General features: G+C 44.2%; 1 protein-coding gene across 2 annotated transcripts in view; it reads right to left on the bottom strand.

The window, feature by feature from the left end:
• Window positions 1-1,220: 1,220 nt before the first annotated feature.
• EGFR (epidermal growth factor receptor) overlaps window positions 1,221-22,097 on the bottom strand; it is a 192,977-nt gene continuing 172,100 nt past the window's right edge. For both annotated transcript variants that reach the window (XM_519102.9, XM_054687551.2), the window contains exons 21-28: window positions 20,596-20,751; window positions 19,628-19,703; window positions 13,605-13,751; window positions 12,083-12,180; window positions 11,141-11,308; window positions 10,716-10,763; window positions 9,871-9,979; window positions 1,221-7,535 (exon numbers count right to left, since the gene is read on the bottom strand). In XM_519102.9, the coding sequence (XP_519102.3) occupies window positions 7,174-7,535; window positions 9,871-9,979; window positions 10,716-10,763; window positions 11,141-11,308; window positions 12,083-12,180; window positions 13,605-13,751; window positions 19,628-19,703; window positions 20,596-20,751 (1,164 nt within the window). In that variant the 3' untranslated portion in view covers window positions 1,221-7,173. The remainder of the gene's footprint in view (window positions 7,536-9,870; window positions 9,980-10,715; window positions 10,764-11,140; window positions 11,309-12,082; window positions 12,181-13,604; window positions 13,752-19,627; window positions 19,704-20,595; window positions 20,752-22,097) is intronic.

The raw sequence follows: 22,097 nt of genomic DNA, 5'->3' as shown, positions 1-22,097 counted from the left end.
TGTGGTAGCATCATCTGCTTCATCAACAGGTTTGCTTTTTCTCAGGTGTTGAGTTCAAATCCCCTAACTCTACTTTTACAGCTAGAACTGAGAAAACTATCCGTACTCATTTATCTGTTTAAGCGTTTAGACACAGAACCTGGGTTTTCTATAATGTGCCACAAAACGATGTTCACATGGTCCCATATGATTATAATACCATGTTTTCACTGTGTCTTTTTAACATTTAGCTATGTTTATATACACAGATCCTTACCATTGTACTGCAGTTGCCTGCGGTATTCGGTACAGTCCCAGGCTGTACAGATCATTAGCCTAGGAACAACAGACTACACCGTATCACTTAGGCTTGTGCTGGGCTGTGCCATCTAGATGTGTGAAGTACACTCTGTGATGCTCGCACAGTGATGACATCTCCTAACGATGCATTTCTCAGAACATGCTCCTGTGGTAAGGAAGCCTGACTGCAGTCTGAGCTTGGTCTGCCTAGAACCCTCCCCTGCCACACCGTGGCTATTCCTGATGTGCGGGTAGTGGCTTCATTACATTAAACACGGCAGTGAGAGCTCCTGCCATGAAAGTTCTGGGTGGAGGGTGGGACCACCCACATGTAAGAGAGGTTGGCGGTGAGTGGGGCAGCTGAATGGGAGGCCCCTTGCCCATGCTGGGACCCACTTAATTCCTCTGATTTTTAGCAGAATCAGGGCAAACTTCTAATTATTTTGGTACTCTGAAGAAACAAAACCTGGGCTTGCCATAGAAAAATCTGTTCCATCAGAGAATTCCCTCTTGGCTCTGTGAAGGAGAAAAACTATGAAGAGATCTTTGGAATGAGGGGTCTCAAGGGCACTGGAAGGCTCTGGCATGTGAAGAGCTTGAGTTGGAATGCATCTGAGAGCCCGAGGGGCTGGCCCAGACACAGGAGGAAGCCTCCGAGCTGGCTTGGATTTTTTTTCCATTAAAAAGTTCTCTGGTTCCTGAGGTGTGATGGTGATGGTGGGAGAGGCTGGTTAGGGACAGGGGGGCTCTCTGTACTTTCTGCTTAGTTTTGCTGTGAACCTAAAACTGCTCTAAAAATAATTTATTGATTTTAAAAAAAGTTATCAGGAAAGAACACCTACAGTTGGTTAGATATGATTAATAACTAGTACCAACATGGCATTGTTAACAAAGAATACATTATTATTATTATAAGATACTCATGAGTAAAGAACAATGAATAATATACATCTAATTTTTTAATACTCAATGCACAATCAACATTTCTGATCAACAGTATAAACCATATAAAAGAGAATTCTGCTTTTCATTTGTACAAATACTGCTTTCATCATTGCAAAACTTTCAAGGTTAAAACGTACCATATGTTGAGGCTATAAAGCTATTGCTTGAATGTTTCTAAAACGAAGTTATTGCTGTCTGTTGTTAATCGGTTACATTGTCACCTCTAATACCAGTCATCAAATCCATAGCATCTCTTAATTTCCAAGAGATTGTATTGTACAGCAAGATTATTTTTGTGGCCAAATCAGGTCATAGGATTCCTTTTTTAAATGCATCCAGAAATGTATGCACAGATTTAAGTTTTCCCCATAGTTTTATCTGCTAGGTGATAGGGTGGATCTTCTTAGTGCTTCTGCTGGGAATTCAGACAGGACAGACTTGCAGCCTCAGAGGACACACTGCAGGTAGTGCAGAGAGACATGGAAGGAAAACACACTGCCTGCTACAGTTTTTATCCCAGGTATAATTTGTGAGGAATGTATAACAAATGTTTCTTAAAGCATGAATCCTCTTCTTGAATTCTTGTTTTTATGAAAGCCATCCAACTACTTACTCAATCCTCTTGAAATCTGCCTTTTGTAATGTAACTGATAGGCCAGTGTTTTCTTTCACTGTGGGAAATAAAGGCTACTTGGTTGCTTTAGGGAGGGCAACAATGTCAGCTGCATAAGCAGCAAGAATATTATATTTTATTACTAGTCCACCCTTAATAAAGACAGCAAGCTTAGGAAATGGAAAGAGGTGTCTGTTTTATATTTCCTTTGCTTTTCAACCATTGTTTAGACACTCTCCCTTCTAGTGCTTGGAGAACCTTCATGGAAACTCTGTTCAGGTTCTTGACTCTCAGCGACAGATGTGGAGGTCTTTGTGTCTTAGTTCTCTAGGCCTGAGAATCACATACACCTGCAGAATTTGCCTCCAAGTCCATGTCCTTGTGGCTAATCCCTAGGCCGGTAGTTCTCATCTTTGGCCGCACATTGGAATGACCTCAGGAGCTTTAAAAACTACGAACGCTTGGGTTTCAGCCCCAGAGATTTGCGTTTAATCGGTCTGAGGTGTAGCTGGGCTTCAAGCTTTTAAAAGCTCCTCAGGTGATGTCACTGCAGCCAGGGCTGAATAACTTCTCTAGGGTGGCTGGGCCCAGGCTCGGTAAGACTGTTGGTGAACTAACCAAAGTGTGCTGAACATTATTAGGCTCTCCAGACATGTCTAGTTTATATTGGTAAATGCATATCAATTGTAAATATAAAAATAAAATTTGCATTGAAGTCACATTATATATATAAACCAACAAAGTGCTATGTTATTGCTTTTCTTACATGTACAGGGTTACACTGGCAGATGATGAGAGTATGGCATGCAGCTGGATTTTTCTAGTAGTAACAACAGTGAGCCCTTTCCATTAACACTGCCCCAACAGACTCAACAGAACCTGCCTCAGACCAAGCTAAATGTGCTTTCCATCATCTTTTAAAATTTCCTAAATATAAAAACGATGCTTCTCTTCTTCACCATGACAATGACCTAGCTTAGCTCCCCAATGAGGTTGTGCCTTTTTATAAGAGAGAGAAAGGGCTTTCCTCTTGCCTCAACTTAACCCTTTTAAACAAAGATTTCAGTTTCAAATTTTGATTCTATTGCAGTCTCTCTAAAGTAAACTGTGTTTGTTTTAGTAGAAAAATGAGTTTCTAAAAATATATTGTACAAAGTTCAGTGCTACATAAAGAGAACTATATCCCGCAACAAAGTTACAAAAATAGATTTACATTTAAAAATCCTGTCTGTGTCTTCAATAGTACAAAGCTGTACCCCTGGTATGGCAGGTGTGGCTGGTGAAAGAGGCAAGGATTTCTGTTCTGTAAGGTTTTACAGCCCCCAGGCAAGGAAATGTGAGCAGATCATTATGTTGCAATAAAAGTGTGTGCTTATCACAAGAAAGAAATGCAGAGTAGACATTGAGGGCAATTTCAACAGGTGTTGCCCACGTGGAATAGCAGCTCACTCACAAAGGAGGGAAGAGACTGGTGTCTATAACTCACTTAGAGAATGCAGAGGGTCCCAGGGCGTTTTCAAGGCTCAGGTGGGGATATTTGCCCCTTTCCAGCTGAACTGCTGGTGAGGATGAATTGGACGTTTTTGAAATGAGCCAAGTCTCAGGCTTATCAGTGACTGCAGATTGTTCTCTCCACTGCACATGGGAATCTCTACCCTACCCAGCCTTTTATTCTACTCTGACGGGGGCTCTGGTACAGACCCACAGTCTTGTACAACTGAAGACCCTAGAAATAAGGGTTTCAACCCTGGTTGCCCATTAGAATCATGAAAGAGCCCCCGAGATTTGGGTTGAATTGGTCTGCAGAGACTCCAGGCCCCTTCTTTTGAAGCTCCACAGATGATTCTCTTCTGCCTGAGGGGAGGTGCCGAGTTCCCATCACCCACCAGCTTCATCCTACACAAGTGCAATCAGAGGCCTAGTGAGAGTGGCACTGGGGGGTGGCCCCCCAGCGAGTGCCAAGTAGACCCCACCAGGCCCTTCCTTTAGGCCAGAGGTTCTAGAAACTTTGACGAATGTTGCAATAACCAGGGGGTGCTCTGAAAAGGCCCTACGGCTGGGCTGCACCTGAGAAAATCAAGCCACAGTCTTTCTGGTTGGGACCAGAAGATCCCCAAGGGCAGCCGCCCTTGAGAACCAGTGCCTTTCCTGCTAAGCAATCCATAGTCCCCTTATGTCTGCAGTTGTGAGGCAGGGGTGGTAAGTCACAACATCAAGAACTTTCAGCAAACACCTAAGCTTTGGTGTCATCAGCTGGAGTGCAATAGGATGCATCCACAGTGCTCCCCCTTACAACCTGGACTCACAGCGAATATAGAGTTTAGAAGACTCATCCCTTCTCTGATCCCTCATGGGGTGACGGGCATGGTGTAATTAGAGGAGCTCCTTAGAGATGATGCAAGAAGATGCACGAAGGCTGGCGGCACCTATGAACGTGAGCTCTCAGCTCCTTACTTTCCTTCGACCTCTGTTTCCAAAGACCACATCTGAAGCTGGGGTCATGGGGTAAGGTCTTCCAGGAACTGACTGAGGAAGAAACAGCCAACGGACAGGCTTTCTGTAGGGTATTAAGGCCAGACTATCAATCAGGAAGACCTTCAGGGATGGAGTCCAAGCTTTGAGTACTGACCGATCAGGGCTGTTAGGTGAAAATCATGGGACTTTGGGCAGCTCCTCTCCTGACCTGCCCACCACAGTCGCCAGATCCGTGGAGAGGCTAAGGGCTTTGCGGCTTCTACCAGACAGAACTGTGCCTCCCTGGACAGATGAAGTGAGAACTATTTTGGGAAGCACAATCTTAAAATTAATAGAATTTAGCAACTAAAGTTTATGGTGGAAAATTAAAATATGAAGGAGAAGAAAGCTAGAATAGCTTTTGCTCTTTTATTAGATTACTGTTTCAAACTACAAAAATACTAGAATTTAATGCTACAATGTGACTCACTTACAACTGACCTGCCTCATCGATCATCTGCTTCTTGACACATAAGTGACAGCAGAATGTAGGTCCTTCTGTTTCCCAGTTCTGACTGAAATATTTCTGCATGTCCTGAGGTGAATGAATAATGAAAGTGGTTAACTGACGATATAAAATCTCAGATTCTTCGAAACGTTGTGTAGTCTTCTCACTAAGCATGTGCAGAGATGATAGCTCAAAATCCCCCTGGGGGCTGCAACTTTTATGGAACTTGTGGGATGCTCCAAGCTCATCCCCTGGCTTAGAGGGAGCAGGTTGTTTAGGGTGACTGACCTCAGCCTTACGCGGACTTTAGCAGTGGAGGCCTCTGGCAGCTGTTTCCTCGGTCAGGGTGCCCCTGATGCACCTGCACTTTCCACCTCCCCGCTGACTGAGACCTGGTCATCCTCCTGTGAGGCCTCCCTTCCAGGTCTCCTCAGGCAGGACCCAACCTCCCTGCTCTGTGCTCTCACAGTGCCTGGCTGATGGGTCCTGTCTGGCATTTGTCACGTTGTTTTAAGGTTAGCATCTATGAGTCCATTTCCTTTGCTAAATTGTGAATTTCTTAGAATCAGGGACTATGTTTTATTTATCTTTGTATCTTTCATACCCATACCAGGCTAGTATAGATGCTTAGGGGTATTTGAGAGCATAATAGAGTGGAAATGAATATAATTTTATTTTCATTGAGACAAAAATCAAATACTTTCTTAACAAAGCTGTAGGGGCTCTGACTGATCTGGGAGTCAAAAATTTCTTTAACAGCAAAAGGAACATTTTGTGTGTGTGTGTGACTGAACATAACTGTAGGCTGAAAATATTTTCTGAACCATTTCTTCCTTGATAAATTGGATGGGGTGGATATTGACTAGGAGAGTTTAAAACACTGTTTACAAAGGACTGCTGTTAACCAGTCAGGTTACAGGGCACACACAGATTAGGAAAAAAGGTGGGCTCCTAACTAGCTGAATCTTCCAATCTTCCAATTGTAGAGAAATTATTTTAGGAAGGAACTTTTTTCCTTCTAAAACATCTGCAAATGTTGTGAAAGCATTATCAATTTCAAACCCTAGTTTCATATTTACTACCTGAATTCCACACTACTCATAATGCTACTGTCATTCGCACCTGTAAAATGCCCTGTTGTGGCCAGAGCTGTAAGTGCTTGAATAGATGACTCAAGGCAGAGACACTTTTTGTGTGACAAAGTGTAAGGAGGGGGTTTGGGGGCAGCTGACCTGGAGGGAACATATACTCTTTGAGCAAAAAGCTTTTGAAGTGAAGTAAAAGGAGAAAACTATCTTCCATAAGTAACACAAACTAATTTTGGGGGGTTGGGGTGATGGCTAAAGGAGATTTCAGAGCAGCTTCATTTTTGTAGTCTTCTGATCTATGCCCCAAAGGACCTGATGCATTTCATCTGAGCCTCAAATTAGGAGATACGTTTTTGCGAGAACAAAAGCGGTGCTATCCTTAGGTATTCCACATTCTCAGCTGTGGGCTATTGGTCTGAATGCTGATGAATCCAATGTGGGCTGGAATCCGAGTTATTATTTGATGTGTTATCCTCTCTTGCTGATTTCATGACAGCAAGACAGGGGCAGCATACTGAGTTTCAAAACAATGGAATGGAAGACAAACAAGTCAGTCTAACGCTCATGACTGGAAACCACTGGTCCATCAGTGGGGAGTAAGTACCGTGGGGACATTTTTACAAAAGTAAGTCTAAGGAAGAATTCCATCCCCTCCGTTTCTTCTTTGCCCAGGAAGGGACAGAGTGGCTTATCCTACTGTACCTGCCATGACTTGATACAGTACCGATCCGGCCTGCTGGGGCCATGAAGGCCTTCTTGGATCTTTAGTGTTTTGCAGTGGAAGCCTTGAAGCAGAACCACTGGAATCAAGCATCCTCTGGAAGACTTGTGGCTTGTGCTCCTTGCTCACAGTTGGGCCTGGATGAACTCAGGGTAGCAAGTGCTACCAGCAAGCTTCTTCCTTGTTGGAAGAGCCCATTGAAGTAAAAATCAATAGCGACAATGAAAAACTCCAAGATCCCCAATCAATAAAAATCCTCACATATACTTTTTTTTTTTCAAATATACCTCTTTGAAAGATAAATTTCTGCTCAAAGGGACAATATTCTTGCTGGATGCGTTTCTGTAAATGCTTCACAGTTTGAAGACAAAGGAATGCAACTGCAACTTCCCAAAATGCGCCCGAGGTGGAAGCACTTCCTGGCTAGTCGGTGTAAACGTTGCAAAACCAGTCTGTGGGTCTAAGAGCTAATGCGGGCATGGCTGTTGGGATGGAGGACCTGCTGTGGCTTGGTCCTGGGTATCGAAAGAGTCTGGATTTTTAGGGCTCATACTATCCTCCGTGGTCATGCTCCAATAAATTCACTGCTTTGTGGCGCTACCCTTAGGTATTCTGCATTTTCAGCTGTGGAGCCCTTAAAGATGCCATTTGGCTTGGCTTCCTTGGGAAAGAAGTCCTGCTGGTAGTCAGGGTTGTCCAGGCTAATTTGGTGGCTGCCTTTCTGGGCCCAGTGGGCAGGGCTGTCGAATGTGCTGTTGACACAGGTGGGCTGGACAGTGTTGAGATACTCGGGGTTGCCCACTGCAGTGCTGTGGGGGTCCTGGTAGTGTGGGTCTCTGCTGGGCGTGGGGTTCAGAGGCTGATTGTGATAGACAGGATTCTGCACAGAGCCAGCGGGCCTTTTGGGAACGGACTGGTTTATGTATTCTGAAAGTGGAAAGAAATCAGAGGTGAAGTAATCAGCAAAGCACCATCCCATGCAGGATCCCCGGGTTCTGAACCCTGTGAATGTCTTCAACAAGGAGACTTATGACAGGGAGCAGGAGCCTTGGGAGGGCCCTCTTGCTGTTGCTGCAAAAGAAAGTGGGTTCTTTCCTGTACTTCTCAAAGTAATGGACATATGTGTCTTTTGTAAATTTAAAGTTCTCAGAGGATAAACTGCCTTGAGGAGAGAGTGTGTGTGTGTGTGTGTATGTGTATGCATGTATACATGTATGTGTGGTGTGTATGTGCTATGTGTGTCTGGTGTGTGTATATGTGTGTGTATGTGTGCCGTGTCTGTGGTGTATGTGTGTGTGGTGTATGTTTGTATGTGTGTGTGGTGTGTGCATGTGGGTGTGTGTGGTGTGTGTGTATGTGTGTGTATATGTGGTGTGTGTATACGTGTGTATGTATGGTGTGTGTGGTGTGTATGTGTCTATTGTGTATGTATGTGTGGTATGAGTTTGTGTGTGGTGCGGGTATGTGGTGTGTGTATGTGTGTCTGTGGTGTGGGTGTGGTGTGGGTGTGTATGTGTGCATACATATGTGTATGTGGTGTGTGTACGTGTGTGTCTGTGGTGTGTGTGTGTACATGTGTGGTGTGTGGATGTGTATGTGTGGTGTGTGTGTGGTGTGTATGTGTGTGTATGTTTGTGTATATGTGGTGTGTGTGTACATGTGTATGGTGTGTGTCATGCGTGTCTATGTGTGTATGTGTGTGTGTAGCTGGTGTGTGTAGTTGGTGTGTAAAGAGTTATATTGTCTGCCTTAACCTGCATTTTTCTAATAGCTTATAATATTGATAATCTGTTTATATTATATTAGCCAATAAACTATATATTAGCTATTACACCAACATATATATAACTTACATATATGTTATATATCTAAATCTTTATATACATATAACATATGTATAAAGATTTCTACATATTTTTATATATAAAGATTTTGATATATATGATATAGATATTAGATAGCTAATAAACTACATATTAGATATATAGATATTAGATATTACATCAACATATATATAACATGTTTTATATATATCTAAATCTTTATACATGTGTCGTGTGTGTGGGGTGTGGGTGTGTATATGTGCATACATATGTGTATGTGGTGTGTTAACGTGTGTTTCTGTGGTGTGTGTGGTGTGTATACGTGTGTGTATGTGTGGTGCGTGTATGTGTGGTGTGTGTGGTGTGTGTACGTGTGTGTGTGGTGTGTGTGTGTGGTGTGTGTATGTGTGGTGTAGTGTGTATATGTTTGTATGTGTGTGCGGTTTTTGTGGTGTGTGTGTGGCGTGTGTGTGTGTGTGTGGTGTGTGTATGTGTGGTGTGTGTGGTGTATGTGTACGTGTGTATGTAATGGTGTGTGTAGCGTATATGTGTCTGTGTGTATGTATGTGTGGTGTGTGTATGTGTGCGTACATATGTGTCTGTAGTGTGTGTACGTGTGTGTCTGTGTTGTGTGTTGTGTGTACGTGTGTGGTGTGTCTGTATGTATGTGTGGTGTGTATGTATGCGTGGTGTATGTGTGTATATATGTGTGTATACGTGTGTGCATGTGGTGTGTGTGGTGTGTATATGTGTATGTGTGTGGGGTTTTTGTGTGTGTATGTGTGTGGGGTTTTATGTGTGTGTATACATGTATGTGTGTGGTGTGTATGTATGTGAGGTGTATGTGTGTGTGTATATGTGTGTGCACGTGTATGTGTCTGTGTATGGTGTGTGTGTGGTGTCTGTGTATGTGTGTGGTGTGTGTATATGTGTGTATGTGTATGTGTGTATATATGTGTGTGTGTGTTAGCAGGTTATGAGTACCTGGATAAAGCTTAAAATTTATTAATATTATCTAATATTTAATTAGTTAAATATATGTTTCACAGGTCAAGATAGAGCCAGCAGAGAGAACAGGGATCAAATCTGTCACAAACACACACATACACACACACACATACACAGATGTACACACATGCACACTCACACACACAGATGTGTATGTCCGTGGTTTGCTTCATTAGCTAGAAATTTCGCAGATTCATTCTTAAAACAGAGGTACAGCAAACAACCCAGACACAACAAAGAGCTTGTGCAGGCTCGGTCATGTGTTTATCTGCTCCTTACGCCCTTCACTGTTTCTGCAAATCTGCCACTGTTTCCCCCTCTGGAGATGCTGGAGGGAGCACCTGGCTTGGACACTGGGTGGTGGAGACTGGCTGCTGCTGAGTGGGTCGAGGAGGCTGAGGAGCAGGACTGTTTCCAGACAAGCCACTCACCAGGCACTGGGAGGAAGGTGTCGTCTATGCTGTCCTCAGTCAAGGCGCCTGTGGGGTCTGAGCTGTATCGCTGCAAGAAGCTGTCTTCCTTGATGGGACAGCTTTGCAGCTGCAGGAGGAAATGAGGGAAGGTTACTTCAGTCAGGGCTGCCCCAACTTCAGTGTTTGCAAAAATCACCCGAGATCTCCTTGAGATGCCAGTTCTGATTAGCAGGTTGGGCAGGCCTGAGAGTCTGCACCCTAGTGGGTGCTGGTGCTACTGGGCTGCAGGCTGCAGGGTGGGCAGCAGGGCTGTGCTGGGTGCTGTACAGCAGAACTTTCTGCAGTGAGGGAGGTGTGCTATGAGCGGTGCTCTTCAATACGGTCACCACTAGCCACGTGTGGCTACTGGACACTTCACATGTGTGAGAAACTGAATTTTATATTTTATTTCATTTCAACTTATTAACATTTAAGTTGAAGTAGCCACATGTGGCTAGTGGTTTCTGCATGGCACAGTGCGGTCTAGACCACGGCCTCACACTTCAACAGACATCAGCATCACCTGGAAAGTGGCTCAAACATAGACTACTGGGTGCCACCTCCAGAGGTCCTGATTTGGTCAAACTGGGGCAGTGGCCTGAAAAATGGCGTTTCTAACAAGCTACCAGGCGATGCTACTACTGGTCCAGGAGTCACGCTTTGAATGGCACTATGAGGCGTGACAGCCGTGCAGGGAAAAACCCACACAGGAAGAAAACTCAAGATTATCTGGGTTAAGATTATTTAGGTTAAGGCATTTTCCATGTAAAATAGAGCCACAGCGGAGAGCTGTAAATTCTGGCTTATAAGGTGTTCATACATACCCCATTTCTATCAATGCAAGCCATAGTGGAATTGTTGCTGGTTGCACTCTGAAAAAGAAACAGAGAAGTTGCCTGTGGAATGCTTGTACCACATCTCATCCACTTTTCCTGAATGCAGGTGGTGCGCCTCATGGAGGGTATATCGTGAAGGTGTTTAATTTTTGTCTTAATCGTTAGTTTTAGAGCAACTAGGTTTAGTTTTGATTTAATTCCATTCCATAGTGGACCTAAAAGGCTTACAATCAAGTTGTTGCAATGCAACAGAATAATTAATACACTTAATTTATTTTGATTTTGATTTTACCATTTGGTTAAAATTGACTTCATCTCCATGTGAGTTTCACTAGATGGTTATTTTCCCTAAAATTCAATTTGTTCAAATGAGTAGACACAGCTTGAGAGAGAGAGAGACAGAGATTTCATACCAGAGAGCTCAGGAGGGGAGTCCGTGACGTGGAGGGGCTGCTGAAGAAGCCCTGCTGTGGGATGAGGTACTCGTCGGCATCCACCACGTCGTCCATGTCTTCTTCATCCATCAGGGCACGGTAGAAGTTGGAATCTGTAGGGCTTGGCAAATGCATTCTTTCATCCCCCTGGTGCAGAGATTTTGAGGCTATTAGAATGGCCCATAGAGATGCTATTCCACTTCTTGGCTATAGGAGCAGGGGTCTATTGCCAGCAGGTGCCTGTGTGTTTGCCAATTTTGTTATAATGAAATCCCCCTTGGTTCTCTAAATTATAGCTGCCTCCCCTCATGGCATGATGTGGGTGCCTTAAAATAAAACATGAACCATCCTTTGATGCTTGAAAGCCCCTACATGAGATGCAAATAGCTTCTGAGGAAACAGAAAGGGAAGAAGCTGCAGCATTCATCGAGTGTGCACCTTGCTGTGAGGTGCTAGGGAGTGTATTTTGCAACATATTTTATTGAATCTTTGAGACAATCCTGTGAGCTTGGTTTTGGTATTCCTGTGTTATGGAAGGAGATAGGTGGATCGGCTGCCTGGGTGATGCGAAGAAGTGGAGAGTCAGGGGTGTGAAGCCACGTCTGCCTGACACCAAAGCCCAATAGACCATGCTTCTCTGTTAGACCCAGCTGAGGCTTTGGCTAGCCGGACAGTGAGGACGAGCACGGGAGGAGAGTTCAGACGGGGAGGGGGAGATGGAGTTGGGTGGGCCCCACTCACGGATGCTGCTTAGTTCACGATGTGGCCTGCGCCTTACTGAGGCTTGCTCTAATGCGCTGGAGGGTTTAATAATGCGATCTGGGACACAGGGAGGCCAGGCTGGCATGTGACAGAACACAGTGACATGAGATGCTCATTAGAGGGACTCTTCCCAATGGAAGCACAGACTGCAATTTGTACCTGAATGACAAGGTAGCGCTGGGGGTCTCGGGCCATTTTGGAGAATTCGATGATCAACTCACGGAACTTTGGGCGACTATCTGCGTCTATCATCCAGCCTGGGGAAGGAATGAGAAAAAACAGTGCAATTAGAACACTGGAAGAAATGATAAAGATGGCATTGCTTAAAGAAGGCATTGGTGATGCGACACTTCCAGTCAAATAAGTGAAGAAAGAACCAAGTCTTTGTGGTAGACTTTTCTGTCTTGGCCAACTAGTACTGGTTACTGTTTAAAGACCATGCCAGCACTGTACATTTGAATCAGAATAACAATAATGCCCTCTAGTTTTTCTACGCCCACTCTTCCTGGGGTCAGCATCCTGTGTTACGCCTGAGGGGATGGAGCAGTGTGGGTCTGTGCAATTGCTCTCCGTGAACTATCCTGACTGCAGTGTGCCCTGCACCAAGGTCCTCACTCAACATCCACCCTTAGCATTCCTTCAGGTAGGAAACCAGATGCAACGTAGAAAAATAGGCTTTAAAGAATTTGGGGTTGGGACTGGGCCCCTACCCCCGGCGTCTCCAGTACAGCACATACCCAGTGGGCATGCATGCAAGTGAGAGGGCTGGCTGTGCTGGCAACTTCCACAGGAGGACACACTGTTAACTGTGCTGCTGCATGTGACTACCCAACAATCTAAATCCAGATTAAACAATTTGGAGGTATGGCTACTGCCTGGAAATCCTCATGCCTCTTGAGGGATCACATTTATTTTCCATCCACAGCATCTCAAGCTATTTTAGGCCAGACTGCTATGTGACCTTAGACAAATCACGTGGCTTCTCTGGATCACAGCTTCCTTAGCCCAAACCAAGGAAGTTAAAAAAGATCAACTCTGTGGTCTAGAGTTCAGAAAGGCATTAATATTTACATTAACTTGGCTCTGTCATATTCCCTATACAACTTTCTTTTGCAAATGCTCATCCCATGCATGTAATGCTACCTCCAGAGCCCACTGCACTCGTGAATCTGGTAGAATAATAGCATCAATCAAATTACACACTCTTATTTAGATTAAAATGTTTAAATGCCACACTGCAGAGACTTCACATAAATCCACTGGTTTAAAAGGTTTAAGTCAAAGCAGAAATGTTGACTCTATTAGCCTTATGTTGTTACTCACTGTCATGCATTTAAAAACATTCAGTCTCTCTGGTAACAGGCTTCAAAATATAGGGCAACTCGGTATTTCATTGAGTAACTCAGCGAATAGAATATTTTGGTGTAATGACTTGCAGAAGACTTTAGTTTTATTTGTTTGCTTGCAAACATGGGCAAATGTCAGGTCATACTGCCCAATGAGTCAAGAAGTATCTTTAAAAGAATGCTTGAAGGGGTATTTACAGATGTTTCTGGATTTGTGTGCCTGCCTTAAGTAATGTGATGACATTTCTCCAGGGATGCAAAGGCCTCAGCTGTTTGGCTAAGAGCAGCCACCAAGGCTCAGCTAGGCAGTGTGGACAGCCCCACCAGTCACTCACACTTGACCATGATCATGTAGACATCGATGGTACATATGGGTGGCTGAGGGAGGCGTTCTCCTTTCTCCAGGATGGAGGAGATCTCGCTGGCAGGGATTCCGTCATATGGCTTGGATCCAAAGGTCATCAACTCCCAAACGGTCACCCCTGAGAGGATGAAGCAAGAAAAGAAGGCAGTGGGATCATGAATGAACAATCACAATCCCTTGCTTTAGTCATCATTACTGGTTACTGTTTCTTGATGTTTAGAAACCTACATTTCTGTAGTCTTGGGCAATTTGCTTCAGTGCTGGAAGCCTCAGTCTACCTCTCTATAAAGTGGGGTAATAACAGTATCTGTTTCACAGGATTGCTGTAAGGACCCAACAAGATAATACAACTGAAATGCTTAGCGCAATGCCCAGCAAGTAGTAAGTGACTGATAAGTGGTAAACTTTGGTAATTAACAATAAAGACAACAGTAACTCTACTAGCATAAGTATTATGCTCCAGACAGGATACACACTCAGTCACCTGCTCTGAGGGACCTGTATCTGCAGAATGAGGAAGATGCAGATTCTGAACAGGGCTGTAAACTGCACATTTTTAGATCATAAAAAAATTGGAAATGAAAAAACTTAAGTTCCATTTGATAAAAATAAAAACCTCAGGAAGAAACTGAATCCCTGAACAGACCAATAATGAGCTCCAAAATTGAATCAGTAATAAATAGCCTACCAACTAAAAACAAAGCCCAAGACTAGATGGATTCACAGCCAAATTCTACAAGATGTACAAAAAAAGCTGGTACCATTCCTACTGAAACTATTCCAAAAAAATTGAGAAGGAGGGACTCTTCCTTAACTGATTCTATGAGGCCAACGTCATCCTGATACCAAAACTTGGCAGAGATACAACAAAAAAAGAAAACTTCAGGCCAATATCTCTGAGGAACATAGACATAAAAATCCTCAACAAAATACTGGCAAATCGAATCCAGCAGCACATCAAAAAGCTTAAGCCACCACAATCAAGTCGGCTTCATCCCTGGGATGCAAGATTGGTTCAACATATGCAAATCAATAAATGTGATTCACCACACAAACAGAACTAAGGACAAAAGCCACATGATCATCTCAATAGATGCAGAAAAGGCTCTCAATAAAATTCAACATGTTTAAAATTCTCAATAAACTAGGTATTTAAGGAACAAACCTCAACATAATAGCCATCTATGGCAAACCCACAGACAACATCATATTGAATGGGCAAAAGCTGAAAACATTCCCCTTGAAAATTGACACAAGACAAGGATTCCCTCTCTCAACACTCCTATTTAACATAGTATTGGAAGTCCTGGCCAGATAAATCAGGTGAGAGAAAGAAATAATCGACATCCAAACAGGAAGAGAGGAAAACAGCTATCTCTGTTTGCAGATGACATGAACCTATATCTAGAAAACCTCATAGTCTTGGCCCAAAAACCCCTTAAGCTGATAAACAACTTCAGTGAAGACTCAGTTGTACAAAATCAATGTACAAAAATAATTAGCATTCCAATATGCCAACAACAGTCAAGCTGAGAGCCAAATCAGGAATGCAATTCAATTCACAATTGCCACAAAAAGAATAAAATACCTAGAAATACAGTAAACCAGGAAAGTGAAAGATCTCTACAATGAGAACCACAAAACACTGCTTAAAGAAATCAGAGATGACACAAACAAATGGAAAAACATTCCATGCTCATTGATAGAAAGAATCAATATCATTAAAATGACTATACTGCCCAAAGTATTTTATAGATTCAATGTTACTCCTATCACACTACCAATGAGATTTTTCACAGAACTAGAAAATACAATTTAAAAATTCACATGGAACCAAAAAAGAGCCTGAATTGCCAAGGCAATCCTAAGCGAAAAGAACAAAGCTGGAAGCATGATGCTACCTGACTTTAAACTACAGGGATACAGTAATCAAAACAGCATGGTACTAGTACAGAAACAGACGTACAGACCAATGAAACAGAATAGAGAGCCCAGAAATAAGGCTGCACACCTACAACCATGTGATCGTTGACAAAGTTGACAAAAAAAAAAAAAAAAGCAATGAATAAAGGACTCCCTACTCAATAAATGATGACTAGCTAGCCATGAAGAAGACTGAAACTGGACTCCTTCCTTACACCATACACAAAAATAAACTCAACATGGATTAAAGACTTAAATGTAAAACCCCAAACTATAAAAACCCTGGAAGACAACCTAGGTAATACCATTCTGGATATAGGAATGGGCTAAGATTTCATGATGAAAACACATCAAGCAATTGCAACAAAAGCAAAAATTGACAAATGGGATCTAACTAAACTGAAGATCTTCTGCACAGCAAAAGAAACTATCATCAGAGTGAAGACAACCCACAGAATGGGAGAACATTTTTGCAAGCTACAAATCTGAGAAGGGTCTAATAACCAGCATCTATAAGGAACTTAAGCAAATTCACAAGAAAAAATCAAACAATCCCATTAAAAAGTGGGCAAAGGACGTGAGCAGACACTTTTCAGAAGAAGACATACATGCAGCCAACAAGTATATGAAAAAGAGCTTAACATCACTGATCATTAAAGAAATAAAAATCAAAACCACACTGAGATACCATCTCATACCAGTCAGATGGCTATTATTGAAAAGTAAAAAAAAAAAAAAAAAAAAAAAAATCCCAACACATGCTGGTGAGGTTGTGGAGAAAAAGGAATGCTTTTACGCTGTTGGTGGGAAGGTAAATTAGTTCAATTATTGTGGAAAAGAGTGTGGCAATGTCTCAGATAGCTAAAAGCAGAACTACCATTTGACCCAGCAATCCCATTACTCAAAGGAATATAAATCATTCTACCATAAAGACATATGCATGCGTATTTTCACTGCAGCACTATTCACAATAGCGAAGACATGGAATCAACCTAAATGCCCATCAATGACAGACTGGATAAAGAAAATGTGGTACATATATACCATGGAACACTAGGCAGCCACAAAAGAGAATGAGATCATGTACTTTGCAAGAACATGGATGGAGCTAGAGGCCATCATCCTTAGCAAACTAACGCAGGAACAGAAAATCAAATACCGCATGTTCTCACTTATAAGTGGGAGCTAAATGATGAGAACACATGGACACTTAGAGGGGAACAACACACACTGGGGTCTATAGGACGGTGGAGGATGGGAGGAGGGAGAGGATCAGGAAAAATAACTAATGGGTACTAGGCTTAATCCCTGGGTGATAAAATAATCTGTGTAACAAACCCCCATGACACAAATTTACCTATATAACAAACCTGCACATGTACCCCTGAACCTAAAATAAAAGTTAAAAAAATGTCAGGTACTAAAATCTAAAAAATACGAAACCACAATATAGATATAACAAGCATAGAATAAAAACCCTCATATTTTTCCTTCAAAATCAAACAGCTATGATGGTTAAAAACAAGTGAAAGCAGTGATAATTTTAGAACCAGTGTTTTTTCAGACAACCCCGAGTTCTGATGGCCCTCCCATCTCTGGGTAACAGAGGCCATTCCCAAACGGAACCACCTGAATTAATACACAGAACACAAGCTTAACAATGGAAGGAAAGCAATGGTTTGGGGGCAAGAAAATAGATTCTTGTGTCATCCCCTGCCCCCAACACATAGTCTATATGGATTTGTAAAAGAAAGACTGTCTCATTTCCAGATCTATGCAGTCAGTTTAACTACTATTTAACTAGGTTTTTAAACATGTATGATGAATTCTAGTGGGAAGACAGGTTATTAGGTTTTGGAACAAACAGCGAGAGAGAGGAGAGCCAGTATAGCTAGTGTTAGGTGGAGAATGGGCTGGAAGGTGTTGCGAGCTCTCTCTTTTTAGCTCCTTGGTACAACACACTAGACCCCTAATTTATTAAATTGAATAATTCGTCTTGACTACAGACTAGAGAGTAGAGAAAACAGGATATGATTTTTAAACAAAAAATTCAGGCTCATGGTCTGGTAGTTCCAGTGGGCTGCCTAGGCCAGTGATTATAATCTGCCGTGGCAGCCTCAATGATGTGAAAACACACAATGTTTTCAGTGGGAACGGACTTCCTGAGAATGGGTGTGACCACATCAAGGCACTAAGCCCTGACTTTGAGAGGGCTTCCACTTGTGCATGGAGTGTGGGCATTGCGCTGGCACACACAGGCTATGCCTGGAGCGTGACGGGAGGGGGACCTGGTGGACGGGAGAGTTGCCAGGGCCAGATGGCCCAGCAACCCATCAGTCATGGCCAGGTGCTCAGGTTTTATCTGAACATACCTGGAGGACCAAAGAAAGATGTTGAGCAGAGAATGAAAAGTCTGATAAAGTTAAAAAATATGCACTTTGGGAGGCCGAGGTGGGCAGATCATGAGGTCAGGAGTTCGAGACCAGCCTGGCCAACATAGTGAAACCCTGTCTCAACTAAAGATACAAAAAATTAGCTGGGCATGGTGGTGTGCGCCTGTAATCCCAGCTACTCAGGAGGCTGAGGCAGGAGAATCACTTGAACCCGGGAGGTGGAGGTTGCAGTGAGCCGAGACTGCACCACTGCACTCCAGCCTGGGTGACAGGGCAAGACTCTGTCTCAAAAAAAAAAAAAAAGTTAAAAAATATATGTGGCCTCTGTCTGAAGCATACATGAGGGGGAGCAAGTGAGAAGAGGGGAGACCAGCAGGAGACCGGGCTGTGCTTGGGGTGGGAGGGGCGGGCTGCGTGAGGACAAAATAAATGGCTTGGGGCAGGACCCCGGGGTTCCCTCGTGGAGAGGAGATACATTCTGAAAATGGCTGTAAATAACAATGCATCAGCAGACCTTTATTTCCTTATCTGTTCCATTAATTGAGGCAGCTCAGCTCACAGGTGCACACCAAACTTCACTTATTCATGGACACAAATCTCTGCCTTTGTATCATAAATCTTACATTTTAACAGAAGAGATAAAGACTCAGAAAATTTAAAAATGTGTATATATTTGGAAAATCAGAAAGTTAATAATGCTATAGGAAAAAGAAAAAATACTAAGTAAAAAAGGACGATATCCCAAATAATTTTGTTTTTGTAGTACTGACTAGATTATTCTTGGAAATTCCTTTCAATAGTGTTCTCCTCAAATACACATTTCTAGAGAGGTGAGGCGACTCCTCCCTTGCTCCTGTCACTGTAAATGGCTGGGGTAACTGATTTTCCTCAGTAAAGGGGTAGGTTCATGGGTTCCAGCCTTTCAGTAAGTTGCTGGGTGAAATTCAAGGACCAAGTGCGGTAATTCAGCGGAACATGCCTGGCACAGCGGTCAGAGACAATGTGTCCGCAACACTTTCTCAACATGGGAGGCCCTTGTAGGGGCAGGGACCTAGGGCCAGGTGAGGAGAGGGGCCCTCGTGAGGATGGGTACAGGCCAGTGCTGGGCAACACTGGGATTCAGAAGAGGAAACAGAGAATCCCCCGGGGCCGGACCAGATGGTCCTCCCGAGAGCGAGAAGCAAGGGTCATCTCCCTTTCTTCTTTTATCCCTGCAGACACCCTCAGTGTGTGTTTGTCAAGCGTTCTCTCTGACACATAAGGGCCAGGGTAGTTCATCTTAAGCCTCATTTCTCTACCAGAACTATTCCCCATCAAGCTTCTTCTGCCACCTCCCTCTGGTTCACTTCAAATTCATGGCAACGTTAATGGTTTGGTTCACATTAAAGTTTGGTTGGACTTTGCAGGGAGAGCCGTTTCCTAAGCTCTTTCCCTCCCATACCCCCAACCCTGCCAGACGAGCTCATTGCAATCTCCAGTGACTTTTGGACGGCAGCTGGACTCGATTTCCTCTGCCGTGTTTTCTCAGTACAATAGATAGACAGCAATGATTACATTATCATTAGTCATTATCTCGAAAGAAAATACTTGCATGTCAGAGGATATAATGTAAATTAACTAACAATAAAAGCCAGCTTGGCCTCAGTACAAACTCATTAGCATCAGGATTATGACTCACCGTAGCTCCAGACATCACTCTGGTGGGTATAGATTCTGTGTAAAATTGATTCCAATGCCATCCACTTGATAGGCACCTTGGGATGGTGAGAGACAAGGCAGTGAGACAACTATTAGTTTCCCTCTGTTGGAAAAAGTTAACTCACTCTGGACCTAATTACAAGTGACACACACAGAGGAGCCAGATCACCCCGCGACCCGTCCCCCAGGCCTGGCGCCTCCTCCCGGCAACAGGGGATTTCAGTCTGACGGAGTTCAGGGCTGCTCTGGTAGGTTTCTGAGCACCCTCTGTGTCCTAGGCTGCTCTGGTGAGCTGGGAGCCCTGGTTGTGCCCAGTGGCCTCACTCATCCAGGTCTGCGTGTGTTTTCAGGGCCCAGCATCATGGGGTTGGTGGCTGCTAGGAGCCAAGCAGGCCAGAGTGAAACCTCAGAGGGGCCTGGCTGTGGGAGGGCATTCGAGGGCCTGACAGGGGACGCGCACCCCTTAGTGCTGTGAGGGTCCCTAAGAGAAACCGAGCCAGTGAAGGGAGAGAAGGACTCCACTGCTGCCTGTCCCAGCCACGAGCCACAGACAGCCCTGGGAGCTCGGGTCCGCATGGGGCCTTTCCTGTTCCTTAGGTGTCCTTGACAGCAGTGGGCCACCAAGGCAGCTGTGACCTTTCCCAATTGCGCTATTGAAGGGGGCTTTTATATCCTGCAGGGAGAGACTGAAACCTAACCTTTGCTAATGATCACCTGGGGATAACATCCTCATTCACTGTCCCAGCAAGTACGGTTCCCAAAGCAGCTCTGGCTCACACTACCAGGAGACCCTGGCTGGACCCAGCTGCCAGCAGCAGCTGCTGCGAGCTCACCCAGAATGTCTGGAGAGCATCCTCCCCTGCATGTGTTAAACAATACAGCTAGTGGGAAGGCAGCCTGGTCCCTGGTGTCAGGAAAATGCTGGCTGACCTAAAGCCACCTCCTTACTTTGCCTCCTTCTGCATGATATTCTTTCTCTTCTGCACCCAGCAGTTTGGCCAGCCCAAAATCTGTGATCTTGACATGCTGCGGTGTTTTCACCAGTACGTTCCTGGCTGCCAGGTCGCGGTGCACCAAGCGACGGTCCTCCAAGTAGTTCATGCCCTGAAACAGAGAAGACCCTGCTGTGAGGGACAGATCATCATGGGAAGAAGCTCTGCATCCGAATTCAGGGTCATGTTCATGCCAGGCTCTGAGCCTCTCCATGTCGAGGACTTACGGCTGGCGAACGTTAGTGACTACTGATCCAAAGAATGGAAAGGCGCATGAAAGAAGATGTAACCCGTTGCTGACCATTAACTTTTCTCCATCCAGTTCCTCAAGTTTTAAGTCCAGAGGTGCTCGTATATGAGGACAAAGAAGAGCAGGGGCTCTGCTGCCCAGCTGAGACCTGGGCTTGAACTTACTGGACTTGCCAGGCTGACCTTCCTGCATGTGGTTTATCTGCAAAGCGGGGGTGGGGGGTGGCGGGGACCATGCCCTCCTCACCAAGCTGGTGCAAAGGAATGTCGTTCAGGGTTTTTAAGCCACACTCTCATTGTGCTTTCTTGGACTCTCTGATATGGTTCACTGCCTATGAAGATTTTTGTCCTGTTTTACTTTTCACTGGTTTATTATTATTATTATTACTGAAACCACATGGATACTGAAAATGCTTTTAGAAGACACCACTCTCCCCACCTCCCTGGCTGCCTCCACTATCTCGCTGCAATTGAAATCTCTGCTCTGAGAGTAAGAAAGAAATAATATGTGAGAAGCAGCCTGCACAGCGCCCAACAGAGTGAATTCCTAGAAATGCTACCCTGACCCTGGCTGATCCTGACCCACGGCCTCTGGTGTCCTTGTCACATGCAACTTTCTCCCTGCTGGCTGCTGGGGTCACTGCTGACCCCTGCTCCTCCTTGCTTGACGGATGCCTACCTTGCTGAGCCCAACTGTCCCAGGCTTTGGCATAAGCATGGCAGCCTGCATCTCTCTGCAAGGGCCAGGCTGGCAGGTGGGAGAGGCTGGGAGGGGTCAAGTTCTGCAGACCTCTTATTATTGTTTCTACCACACTCTCTTCTCTCTCCACCAAGAGGGGGGGCCACCTTTCTAGTTCCCTTTATGGCTGATGTTCATGTACTTTCTAGTACAGAGTGGGCACGACAGAAATGCTTGCTGCGGTGCAGCAAACAGAAACAAACAGGCATCTCTAGCCTGCTCCACTCTGCCGCTCCTGTATGGAGGGATCCCACTGTAGTGTGACTGCAGGGAAAAGCTGTAGATGTGGATGGATTCCCAAGTTTTCTGGCAAATTGTTTTTTTTTTTTTTGCATGAATATTATGTGAAAATGGTTCGTTGAATTGGCATGCCAGAGCAAAATTAAAATTTTTTCTTTCTCAGGCAAAACCAGTCATCATAAGAACCTAGGGTCTCGCAAAGATGCTATGCAGAATTAGTCTTTGGGCGC

Source organism: Pan troglodytes, chromosome 6 (genome assembly GCF_028858775.2).
Source record: "Pan troglodytes isolate AG18354 chromosome 6, NHGRI_mPanTro3-v2.0_pri, whole genome shotgun sequence".
NCBI lineage: Eukaryota > Metazoa > Chordata > Mammalia > Primates > Hominidae > Pan > Pan troglodytes.
Note: the sequence above shows the minus strand (reverse complement) of the source record. Positions and strands in the feature narration are given on the sequence as shown.